The sequence below is a fragment of the Rattus norvegicus genome, chromosome X, assembly GCF_021556685.1.
Source record: "Rattus norvegicus strain SHRSP/BbbUtx chromosome X, alternate assembly SHRSP_T2T, whole genome shotgun sequence".
Classification (NCBI taxonomy): domain Eukaryota; kingdom Metazoa; phylum Chordata; class Mammalia; order Rodentia; family Muridae; genus Rattus; species Rattus norvegicus.
The window spans coordinates 48,135,881-48,148,613 of NC_141554.1; the positions used below are offsets into that span (position 1 = coordinate 48,135,881).

General features: G+C 44.0%; 1 protein-coding gene across 2 annotated transcripts; it reads left to right on the forward strand.

The window, feature by feature from the left end:
• The first annotated feature begins 2,010 nt into the window (after nt 1-2,010).
• Nucleotides 2,011-12,525, forward strand: Magea10-ps5 (MAGE family member A10, pseudogene 5). 2 transcript variants are annotated; one of them, XM_087601210.1, is made up of 5 exons: nt 2,011-2,042; nt 4,389-4,489; nt 9,243-9,335; nt 10,113-10,194; nt 11,128-12,525. In XM_087601210.1, the coding sequence occupies exon 5, from the start codon at nt 11,191-11,193 to the stop codon at nt 12,136-12,138; it is 948 nt and encodes a 315-aa protein (XP_087457336.1). In that variant the 5' UTR covers nt 2,011-2,042; nt 4,389-4,489; nt 9,243-9,335; nt 10,113-10,194; nt 11,128-11,190; the 3' UTR covers nt 12,139-12,525. The 2 variants fall into 2 exon arrangements, with proteins under 2 accessions (XP_087457336.1, XP_087457335.1); XM_087601209.1 differs by lacking the exon at nt 2,011-2,042 and adding an exon at nt 2,794-2,851.
• Nucleotides 12,526-12,733: the final 208 nt, after the last annotated feature.

Consider the following 12,733-nt stretch of genomic DNA (forward strand, 5'->3'; position numbering starts at 1 on the left):
ATCCCGGACTCTGTCCTTGGGCACCATTTCTGATGTTCCCAGAAATGCTTGAGGATGTAAAGTGGAAGAGTAGGTTGTTTAAGGTGGATCCAAGAACCACAGGCTCAGACAAACTACTTTTGTATCATTTTGGGATCTGGAATTAAACTTGAGCCCCATTACCGGAAACAGCTTGGGCCCCAGTCTCCTTGTTGGTGAAGAGAAGAGCCTGAGGACTGTTTTTTGACCTTTCCCGAGATTAAGGGATGCCCCAGTGAGGACTCGGCCATGTGAGTCCCTCTGCAGTCATATATTTCGTAACACGGGGACTGCGGGCACATTTTTGAGTTTCCTAAGTTTAAAGGAACTTCTGCGCTGATTTGTGAGTCAGAGCGCCTCCCTAGGCTTTCATAGGTGGTGATCTTGTGCACTCAGCGCCATTTTGTCAGACGCCTAGAAGGGTGGTCGCCTCGCTGTTACAGTTGAGGTAAGAATTTCAGGCTTGCTCTGAAACCTTCATGGACAGACTGTTCCTAAATAATAGTGCTTCACCCTTTTAGTCTGCTTAGTTCGCAGTCAGGTAACTTTGTGTGAACTAGCTCCTTACTCCTGGATTCTAGAGATGGTCTAAAGTCACTGGAAACTTTCCCTGAGGAAAAGCGATGGAATAGTTGGCCATTTCAAACAGGTAGCTAAGACTAGACTGTGAAAACAATGGTCGGACCAAAGTCACCCAGATCATATGGTGTTAATAATATAATCTCACCCAACGGGGTCAACAGCGTGGGAATAAACCCCTAGTCTACTTTATCCCGGACTCTGTCCTTGGGCACCATTTCTGATGTTCCCAGAAATGCTTGAGGATGTAAAGTGGAAGAGTAGGTTGTTTAAGGTGGATCCAAGAACCACAGGCTCAGACAAACTACTTTTGTATCATTTTGGGATCTGGAATTAAAGGTGAGCCCCATTACCGGAAACAGTTTGGGCCCCAGTCTCCTTGTTGGTGAAGAGAAGAGCCTGAGGACTGTTTTTTGACCTTTCCCGAGATTAAGGGATACCCCAGTGAGGACTGGGCCATGTGAGTCCCTCTGCAGTCATATATTTCGTAACACGGGGACTGCGCGAACATTTTTGAGTTTCCTAAGGTTAAAGGAACCTCTGGGCTGATTTGTGAGACAGAGCGCCTCCCCAGGCTTTCATAGGTGGTGATCTGGTGCACTCAGCGCCATTTTGTCAGACGCCTAGAAGGGTGGTCGCCTCCCAGTTACAATTGAGGTAAGAATTTCAGGCTCACTCTGAAACCTTCATGGACAGAAAGATCCTAAATAATAGTGCTTCACCCCTTTAGTCTGCTTAGCTCCCAGTCAGGTAACTTTGTGTGAACTAGCTCCTTACTCCTGGATTCTAGAGATGGTCTAAAGTCACTGGAAACTTTCCCTGAGCAAAAGCGATGGAATAGTTGGCCATTTCAAACAGGTAGCTAAGACTAGACTGTGAAAACATTGGTTGGACCAAAGTCACCCAGATCATATGCTGTTAAGAATATAATCTCACCCAACGGGGGCAGCAGCGTGGAAATAAACCCCTACTCTACTTTATCCCGGACTCTGTCCTTGGGCACCATTTCTGATGTTCCCAGAAATGCTTGAGGATGTAAAGTGGAAGAGTAGGTTGTTTAAGGTGGATCCAAGAACCACAGGCTCAGACAAACTACTTTTGTATCATTTTGGGATCTGGAATTCAACGTGAGCCCCATAACGGGGAACAGCTTGTGCCCCAGTCTCCTTGTTGGTGAAGAGAAGAGCCTGAGGACTGTTTTTTGACCTTTCCCGTGATTAAGGGATGCCTCAGTGAGGACTCAGCCATGTGAGTCCCTCTGCAGTCATATATTTCGTAACTCGGGGACTGCGGGCACATTTTTGAGTTTCCTAAGTTTAAAGGAACCTCTGGGCTGATTTGTGAGACAGAGCGCCTCCCCAGGCTTTCATAGGTGGTGATCTTGTGCACTCAGCGCCATTTTGTCAGACGCCTAGAAGGGTGGTCGCCTCGCAGTTACAGTTGGGGTAAGAATTTCAGGCTCACTCTAAAACCTTCATGGACAGAAAGATCCTAAATAATAGTGCTTCACCCCTTTAGTCTGCTTAGCTCCCAGTCAGGTAACTTTGTGTGAACTAGCTCCTTACTCCTGGATTCTAGAGATGGTCTAAAGTCACTGGAAACTTTCCCTGAGGAAAAGCGATGGAATAGTTGGCCATTTCAAACAGGTAGCTAAGACTAGACTGTGAAAACAGTGGTTGGACCAAAGTCACCCAGATCATATGGTGTTAAGAATATAACCTCACCAAATTAGGACAGCTGCGAGGGAATGAGCGCCTAACCCACTTGTCCAGGACTGTCCTTGGGCACCATTTCCAGTGTTCCCAGAAATGCGTGACGGTGTGACATTTTTATTCTGATGCAAAGTGGATGTGTAGGTTATTTGAGCTGGATCCAAGGACCACAGGCCCAGACAAGTGAGGTAGATGTTTGTCTTTTTGGGGTCCTGAAGCAAACGGAGCCCAATTCTCGAAAGACTCTTGTTCTGGTTTCCATATCCGAGGAGTCCGCAGGCTGAGGGCCATTTGCCGAGGTCCATTGAGTTTAAATGATGCTCGGTGCTGACCTGGTAGTATATGAGACACTCCACAGTCATCTATATCTAGCGATATAGGGGGCCGCGAGAACATTTTTGAGTTTCCTAAGTTTAAAGGAACTTCTGCGCTGATTTGTGAGTCAGAGCGCCTCCCCAGTCTTTCATAGGTGGTGATCTTGTGCACTCAGCGCCATTTTGTCAGACGCCTAGAAGGGTGGTCGCCTCGCTGTTACAGTTGAGGTAAGAATTTCAGGCTCACTCTGAAACCTTCATGGACAGACAGTTCCTAAATAATAGTGCTTCACCCTTTTAGTCTGCTTAGTTCGCAGTCAGGTAACGTTGTGTGAACTAGCTCCTTACTCCTGGATTCTAGAGATGGTCTAAAGTCACTGGAAACTTTCCCTGAGGAAAAGCGATGGAATAGTTGGCCATTTCAAACAGGTAGCTAAGACTAGACTGTGAAAACAGTGGTTGGACCAAAGTCACCCAGATCATATGGTGTTAAGAATACAACCTCACCAAATTGGGACAGCTGCGAGGGAATGAGTGCCTAATCTACTTGTCCAGGACTGTCCTTGGGCACCATTTCCAGTGTTCCCAGAAATGCGTGACGGTGTGACATTTTTATTCTGATGCAAAGTGGATGTGTAGGTTATTTAAGCTGGATCCAAGGACCACAGGCCCCGACAAATGAGGTAGATGTTTGTCGTTTTGGGGTCCTGAAGCAAACGGAGCCCAATTCTCGAAAGACTCTTGTTCTGGTTTCCATATCCGAGGAGTCCGCAGGCTGAGGGCCTTTTGCTGAGGTCCATTGAGTTTCAAAGATGCCTCGGTGCTGACCTGGTAGTGTATGAGACACTCCACAGTCATCTATATCTATCGACATAGGGGGCTGCGAGAACATTTTTGAGTTTCCTTAGTTTAAAAGAACCTCGGTGCTGACTTGTGGTATAGAGCGCCTCCCCAGGCTTTCATATCCGGAGACTTTGTGGACTCGGCGCCATTTTGTGAGATGCCTGGAAGGGAGGTCGCTTCTCTCTGCCAGTTGGTGTAAGAATTTCAGGCTCACTCCGTACCTTTCAGGAGAGAAGCTTCCCCAAATAATACAGCTGCATCTCTTTGGCCTCCCTAACCCCCAGTTGAATAAGCTTGTGGGAATGAACTCCTTACTTCGGGTTTCTGGAGACTGTCTTTTCCTTTTTCTAACATTCCCGGAGGAATTCAGGTGGAATCTCGAGATGAGTGAAACGAGTAGCTTTGAACGGATTGTGGAAACATTGTTTTTTTGTTTTTTTTTAAGGGAACCACAAATGCTAATGTTTTAATGATGTAACCTGCACCAAACAGGGGCATGCTCGTGGGAATGAGATTCCTCTGAGACTCTTTGGTGCTATTTCAGAGGTACTCACAGATGCAGGATCAGGTGACATTTTCCTTGTGAAGTTTACATGGGGAGTAAACGTTAGTGGGTTTCTGAAGCTGGATCCAGGATCCATAGGACCAGAGAATTAAGTTAGATTTGTATTCATTTGGGGTCTTGAAGCAAACAGGCACTACTTATTGGAAAGAGCTGGACCTTCAGTTCTGTTATCAGTGAACTCTGAAACCTGAATTCCATTTTGTGAGATTTTGTTGAGTTTAAAGAGTGCTTCAGTGCTGACTTTAGCTAATGAGACAGATATCTACACCCATCTAATTGTGGTGACACCGGGAATTTGGGGATGTATTCTGAGGTTCTTTAATTTTATGAAAATTTCTGTGCTGACTTTTGAGATAGAGTGATTGTCCAGTCCTAAACATCTGGTGACTTTGTGGATGCAGCACCATATTGTGAGACAGCTGGATTGTTGGTGGCCTCGCTGTGCCTTTCCAGTTGAGGTAAGAAATCCCTCTGACTCCAAATCTACTCATGATACATTGATTACCCCACCCCAACAAACACAGCTTCCACACATGGTCTTGAGTTTGAAAGACAGACACCCCCTACCTTCCATACTGTGCCACTGGGGGATTTTTCTCAGGTTTCTAGAACAATTTTGTACCAGAGATGACAGCTTAGGGTGGAGGAAAGCACACCTTCCACTCTGATGTTTCCAGAAATAATGCAATTCCATCCCTAATGTCAGCCTAGCTTCAAGTAGAGCTCACCTGTAGGAGTGAACCCTTTGTTCCATGATACCTGAGGACAAAGGAAAGACAATATTTTAAGTTGTTCTGTTAGAGAAGGAGGTGGAATAGTATACTGGGTGAAACATGTTCCCAGGATTGTAGTGTGAAAACCCTGCTTGGCGATGAGTGACCCCACAATTTATTGGATAGAAAATGTGAGCTACTTTAAACAAGGGAAAATTAATTGAAATAATCTTATTCCCTTCCTTCTCTTGGGACTATGGCAATAGTTACCAATTCAGAAATCAGACATCACAATCATTTTAAATAAAGATGCTAGATGAGAGTGGCTTTTGGAAGATTGTTTCTAGATGGGTAAGCCCAAACCACCTGGTTAACTTGTATCATTTTCAGGATCTTGAAACAAGTAGGGATGTTATCCAAGCTTCCGCATCTGCATACAAACAGTTCCCAGACTCTGAAACAACTTGTGAGATTCCTTGTAGCAATACAGCTACACCCTGCTTTCTGAATGTGGGTGAGAGCCTAGGGCAGGCAAAAAGTCTCCATCAGGACATAAGGACCAATAATAATGCCAATTTCACCCTTCAGTTAGCATTGCATGGAATGTAACAAGCTTTTAGCAGGAGATGCTTCCTGGGTCCAACTTTGTGGTCCACGAATACAGGCATAGTTAAGAAGTTCTCAGAAATAAGCTTAGCTCACATTCAGGGAGGAAGTTAGACCTGAGAGTGGACCATAAAAGCTCCAGTCCAGAGAAAGTGTCACATGCCATTGTTACTGGGCACTAAACATGGCCCCAGATGCAGAATTCAGCCTCTGCTCACTTTCAACAATGTAGAGGAGCAATGTTTAAGGTTACATGAGCCTCAGGGGTAAGTTCACATTCATGTTGCAGTAACTTCCCTGTCGGTGGATTGTTTAGGTCCCCGGCAGGCTAGAAACATGGTTCTCAACTTGTGGGACACAACCCTTTTGGGATTATATATCAAACACCCTTCATATCAGATATTTACATTAGGATTCACAACAGTTGTAAAAGTGCACTTATGGAGTAACAACCAAAATAATTTTAAAGTTGGGTGTCACTACCACATTAGGGAATGTATTAAGTGTCAGTATTAAGAAGATTAAAGAACACTCATCAAGAGAGTACCCAAATTGCTATTCAGTGGGTCCATCTGGAGGAATGACCCCTTCCATTCCTACTCTGGGATTCAATGTCTAAATTTTTAAAAAGATTTCTGAGAGGAGTGTGTTTTTCTGTTATTTGTAGAACCCTCACATAAGATAGAAAGGACCACTGGAGGCTTTTCAGATTCTTGCAGTAAATCCGGGTTGGTTGGTATGAGTGAGCACTTTCTCTTGCAAGAAATGACTTGGAGTCCTCCAAATAATTTTCTGCCATTTCTGGAAGTTACAGAATGCCATAGTTCTCACTGAAGGGGAAGAGGCCCTCCACATACTGCCACATCCTCATCCAGGTGCTCAGGGAGGTGTTATATCACAATTTTAGGATCCTGGAGGGCTGACACATGCTTTCAGTCAGAGTAAGTGTATAGTAGAGTGCAAAGACTCTTTCATAATTGGGGGGCCCAGAAAATGCAGGTCAAGCTCTGCTGTCTAGTAGACTCAAAATAGTACTTTCTTGCCTCCGACCAGCTGTCAGCAGTTGGTTACAGTGTCGATGCCATTTTTAGAGTTCCCTGGAGGAAGGAGGACTTGGTCCCTTTCTGACTCAAGTGTAAGTTGCTGGTGACCTACACATGCCCTGTACCATATAGACAGCCTCCATTTAATACAGTTGCATGCCTTTGACTAACCTGAAACAAACAAGAACCCTTATTTGTGGTCCCGTATTCCTGCCCCACTATTTCACCTACTTCCAAGGACTTGCAGTACACAGAACATTTTCTTTCTGGAGCTTAAAGGCTGCCGTACTTTTAGCTTTAATGGAATTCATGGTGGCCTATACTGCATCCTTTCTGTATAGGAGGGTCAAAGATAACGCAGGTGCACTGTTGTTTGTGTCCCTTACTAAAGAGTCCTGTAGTTTGAATCAAATAGGTGAGCAGGAAATCATAATTCCTCAAAGGCCAGGTAAAGACATAGTCCTCTTTCTTACAGTCTGGGTGAGAAGTAAGGGTGAATTGTAGATTAATTCAGCTATATACTTATTGTACACACCTGCAACGTATGGGATGACACCATGTAGAAATTAGCCTTTTCTGTTTTTTTTCACCTATTGAAATCTGGGAATCTTTAGTTAGAGAGACACTTCAATGGTTACCAGTACTTGCTGGTTTTGCAGGTTCGATTCATAGCCAGGAATGGTGCTTCACAACTCCATTTCCAAGGCAACAGGAGCCATTTTCAAGTTCATTTGTGTATGCGCCAGGAATATATGTGTTCTGTTTAAGTAAACTTTTTTAGGTCTAGTAGTGATGGGACTTGGAGGATTTGGAAGAGTGTAGGACATAAATCATGCTGGTAAATTTGGTAAGATAGAGCAGATCAGGACCCAGAGACACAGTGTCACACACCTGAGTCTTAGGTGACTCTCAGCTCCCTGACTGACTCATTGACAACACCCTTGTGGATAAAATAAAAAAGATTTCTGGAGTCATCAGATGAGGCCAGTACAATGTGAGGGTGAGAGCTCTGGTTTAACATCTGAAATCCTGCTTCAGATTTAGTCGCCCCAGATTAAACCAGCTCTACCTAATTAGTCTCAAGTCAACTAAGCAAGTACAATCAAGAGGAGTATGTTCCCAGTTAGACAAACATCCCAGCATAGTGGGGTATGTAAGTCCCACCCCTAGCTGAGGAGCTATAGGTAATTGATACCTACTGGGGAGATTTTGTTTTCCTTACGTTTGCAGATTCTTGTCAGTTGATCATACTTCAGTCGATGTCCACATGCCCAAGTGTATAAAGGTATTACAAATTTCACTAAATGTGCTAAAAACTATGAGAGTCCAGTATTTATAGGGACATGGAGGGTTTGGTAGAGTGTGTACAACATAAAAGCATGTCAGGAAGTCTGGTAACGTGCAACAGGTCAGGACATGTAGGCTCAGCGGGCACACACCTGAGGCTTAGTTGACTCTCAGCTTGCTAACAAACCCCTTACTTGGAACACAGGCCATGCTTCTCACACAGAAGAGAAATGATGTATAGTCATGTAGGTTAAAAAAGAATTCTGCATGTTAATGAGCTACCTGGAGGCCTGAAGGTTTTAGCCAATAAGCTTCCCATTTTGGAAATCCCACCTGCAAATAGTATTTAATATCAGGTACACCCTGAGAAGCAGGGTATAGTTTTAAGCATCCATTTTGTGTCATGACAATAAACAGTTTGGAACCACAGATTGTCTCTGTTTACCAAGAACTGCTGTGGGAAGCCATGGAGGCCTTCTACAGAGACCCAGCTTAATCTCCCTTAGAAGGCCTCTCTGTGCTCCCTGCCACAATTGCCACCATGCCAACCGCTGTCCATCTAAAGACTAACATACCCACTGGAACAATCTGGACCTCCACTTTACCCCAGCCCTTGGCTAGATGCTGTTCCCAGTCGCCAGGATCCCAGACTCCATTCTCAGCTCTTCTGTAATTCCCAGCATAGCTTGGAAATCTAAGAGCATGAGAACCCCACGGCCCTGAGCTCGATGAAAGATGAGGAACCCCCTTTACCAACTCTGGCTTTCTTACATCTCTGACTGTGGTTTTCCACCACCAGAACAGAGCCTAGGTGCTTCTGTCTGGCCTAGCACCAGCCCTGGCAGCAGGAGCATGGGATAAGCACAGTCAAACTCCCCTTTTTCCAGCTCCCCAGTGACAGAGCTGACAAGGCCCTACAATACAATAGGAGAGATGTTGAATATGATTAAATTGTAATTTATGAAACTATACAAATTTCAAGAAAATATTTTAAACTTTCATGATGCTCTCTGTGTACTCCTGCAGATCCTTGTATTCAAGATGAAAGTTTTCAGTTAGTCTGAGGAACCCCAAATTAGTGCTTCCCCATATCAATTCTGTATCTAACATGGTGGAATTCATTCCTAGCAGTAAGGCTCTGTCCTCCAATGGGACTCTGAGTAACATCATTTTTGGAGCAATTGTAATAGACAGAGCCCAGTCTCCATGAAGTGATATGTGAAGACCCTGTGTGTAAACTGAAGAGATGTCCTATTAGATAATCCAGCAGGATCAGAACAATAGGGATTATAGTACACGTGACTAGGGTAGTCAAATGAGTGGCCTTCTTTGACCTCAGTAGATAGAAGGTCAGAACCTTATTCTGAGGTCCGTGGTAAAGAGGTCCTAGGAAAGAGAGTTAATCAAGGTAAAATCCAGGGTTCTCTATGGACAGCACACTTCAAATACTCCATATAATATCCAGCATTGCCATTGCTCTCATAGCTGCTCTCATAGGCAGTGTGAGACACAAACCACAGTTATGCATATACACTCCATTATCATTCTCTCTCTTTTCTAAGGAAGGTGAGCCTATCCACTGAAGGATATCAGAGCAGCAGTTGGAGTATCAGAAAATTATCAGAAGAGGTGTCCAGCATTTGTAAGCAGTCTAGGTAAGTTTGAGTTACCATGGTGAGACCTAAAGGAGAGAAAAAGAGCAATACCCTCCATAACACAGACTTTCCTAATACCTGCCAAACTCCCTAAATTTTTCCAGGAAAGCCTTCGGTATGTGAGTACTGTGACTGCCTGTCCTTTATGCTTCATGATTTGTTTGTGATTTATTTGCGAGATGAAGACTTTGAAGTCAGGTTGGCTGAGGAGTGATGTCAGGATGGGGAACAGAGAGAGGAGTCACAGGATTAGCTGTATGTCAGACATGTATGTCTGGGGACTATGAGTCCACGGCACAGAATATACAAACTATAATATCTCAGTATGTTCTGTGGCCAATAATCAGGGGCATTAGGTGTCATGCTTACTTGTCCATTTGGCAGGAATGTGGATGTCTTTGGAAAGATGAGGTCTTGTGTTAATTGCACAAAAGTGAAGGTGCCAGGAAGAAGTCAGTAAATCAACCTCAAGTGGGTTTTGAAACCCCATTATCAGCCCAGATTCACTCAGGTCATATGACCAATCCAAGATAACCCACTCAGATGTAAAAGGATTTGTCATCTTCTCAGATATCAAGAAGGAATACAACTTGACCCGGGTGCATAGCCATTCTTAAAGACAGGTGTCCAAGAATCGTGCAAGTCCATGTAACATCCTCCAATATAGAAGTGAAGGAAACCTGTCACAGGCCCCCCAAACACTTCTCACACACCTGACATACACACTGCTGGAAGGGGATGTCTTGATACGCACTCTATCTTTTTTTCTGGTCACAGGTCTCAAGGAACTGAGATCCTGGGAAGGGGGAGTTTGACTGGAGATATCAGAGTGAATATCTCAAGAGGGCAAGGACTGAAGGTAAGGACTGAAGATTTCCTGCCATTTAAACAACATGGGGTTTGTCCTCTACCTGCCCTCCTGTAAGCTGTGAAGAAGCTCAGGGACCATAGACGATTTCTGTTACCTCTTCTTCTCTTCCCTCTGTATCACAGAAATAGGACCTTGGTTTAAATAACTTAGCCTCAGATCATAAGGTGAAGCAGTCCAGACCTTGTCACTTATCAAGGTGAGCATAGGGCAGGTCTCACACCTTAGGACACATGAACACCATTGAATTGTCCAATCTCTTGTAAGTTAGTCTGAATCTGTGCAGCCAGATGTGAAGTGCCATTCACGCATTATATTATGTTTCAAAATACTGGTCAGTTAAGATTTTTCAGTAGACTATCTGATTGGCAGGGTCTAGCACTTGCAAGGGAAACATGAGTAACCAGAAAGATCATAGAAGACACCACTTACTGGGGTATTGTTACCCCGCACCCCCACAGTAGACATTATCAGTACTGTTAATGAAAATTCAGTCACAAACTAGCAGTTTGAATCTGTGGAATGTGGTCAGCATGTCTTAATGATTTGAAACTCAAAGATATGAAAATCTTCCTCTGGGATAGTGTCCTCAGATCCTGTAACCGGGGCACAAGTATCTATCCTCAGAATTTATGGGGATGTAGATACTGCAAGTATATAACAATGGTTCAAACAGTTGAGAACATGAACACCCGACATTCTCTGGCATCAAATATTCTGGTGGTATCCCTGAGCTTATCTTCCCTCTGACTGCACCCCAAATAGGTTGTTCATTTTCTGTTTCTGTATTTCAAGGTTCTCAGACTGCTATGAGTCCTTGTAGCCTAGAGCACTATTCAGAGGTTTTGAATAACATGACTTTTCGCAGGTTGTTCGACTGTGACTGCAAATAGAATCCATAAACTCTCTCCCCTTTCCCACCAGGTCTGTGTCCTCCTTGTTCTGATTAGGACAGTATCCAGCCTGTCTGTACCAAGGAAAACCACAATGGATGATGCCCATAACATCCAATACAGCAACCTCCAAGACAATGCTCAGGCCGAACAGGAGTTGGACAATGCCCAGGCTACCATGGCTGCAGCAGAGGAGGAAGAAGCCACCTCCACCTCAAAGGCCGAGTATGGTAGTGGAATACCAAGTCCTCTCCAGAGTCCTGAGAGAGCCTGCTCTCCCTCTGTGGCACTGGCCTCCATTCCTGTAGGCCCATCTGAGGAGGCTTCCATCAGACAATTAGAGGCGCTGGAAGACCCACTCTATTTGTTGCACAATGCACAGAACGTAAAGGTGTATGATTTGGTGGACTTTCTGCTTTTCAAATATCAAACGAAGGCATTCACTACCAAAGCAGAAATGCTGGAAACCATTGGTAGAGAGTATGATGAATATTATCCTCTGATCTTTAGTGAGGCCTCTGAGTGCATGAAGCTGGTCTTTGGCCTTGACATAGTAGAAGTGGACCCTTCTGTCCATTCCTATGTCCTTGTCACTGCCCTGGGCATCACCTATGATGGGATGCTGACTGATGTCCAGGGTATGCCCAAGACAGGTGTCCTCATAGTTGTACTGGGTGTCATTTTTATGAAGGGAAACTATGTCAGTGAGGACATTATCTGGGAAATGCTGAATAATATAGGGTTGTGTGGTGGGATGGATCCTTACATACATAGAGACCCCAGGAAGCTCATCTCTGAGGAGTTTGTCCAGGAAGGGTACCTGGAATACAGACAGGTGCCTAACAGTGATCCTCCTAGCCATGTGTTCCTGTGGGGCCCAAGGGCCTTTGCAGAAACCACCAAATTGAAAGTCTTGCAGTTTTTTGCTAGCATTACTAAGACTCATCCCAGAGCATACCCTGAAAAATATGCAGAAGCTCTGAGAGATGAGATAGACAGGGTCGAGGCCTGGATCTTCCAGCAGATGCTTCGACATCTCTGATCTGGGCACTGTCTAGTGCACTGGCAATTCATATCTAACATCAGGTCAGACAGAGTAGTCACTGATCCAGCTATTGTACCCTCAACTGGGAGCTGGTGGGAGGAGAGCATAAAGCTTTCTATGTTTATTCTATTTGGGTGACTTTAGGATTCTTGGCATTTCAAAATGTTAATACTCTTATTATAAGTTGCATTATGTTCAAGTTTAATCTTTTTGCAATGCATGCATTCTTGTTTTCCAGATTTGAAACTGCATGAGGATGACTTCTGTCTGTCTTTGTAAAATGTCCCAACCTACTAGTACACTGAAATTGGAATTAAGTTGGTAATGGAAAAAATCTCAGCTTTAACTTGCAAAACAAGAATAAAATAAAAATTTTGATTGTCTTATACTTTTTAGTCTCTCATTGTGGTTAACATATTAAAATTTAAACTAAAAATTATAAATTGAATTTCTATCACAAAACACTTCACTGTTCTTTGTAAAGTTGTGTGTTAGCAGTGGGATATTTCTAGAATTCAGATATTCCCTTATCTAATGAAAAGTGGCATACAGTTTAATCCAGAGCCATCATTTTTCTAGACATGTTTTGGGT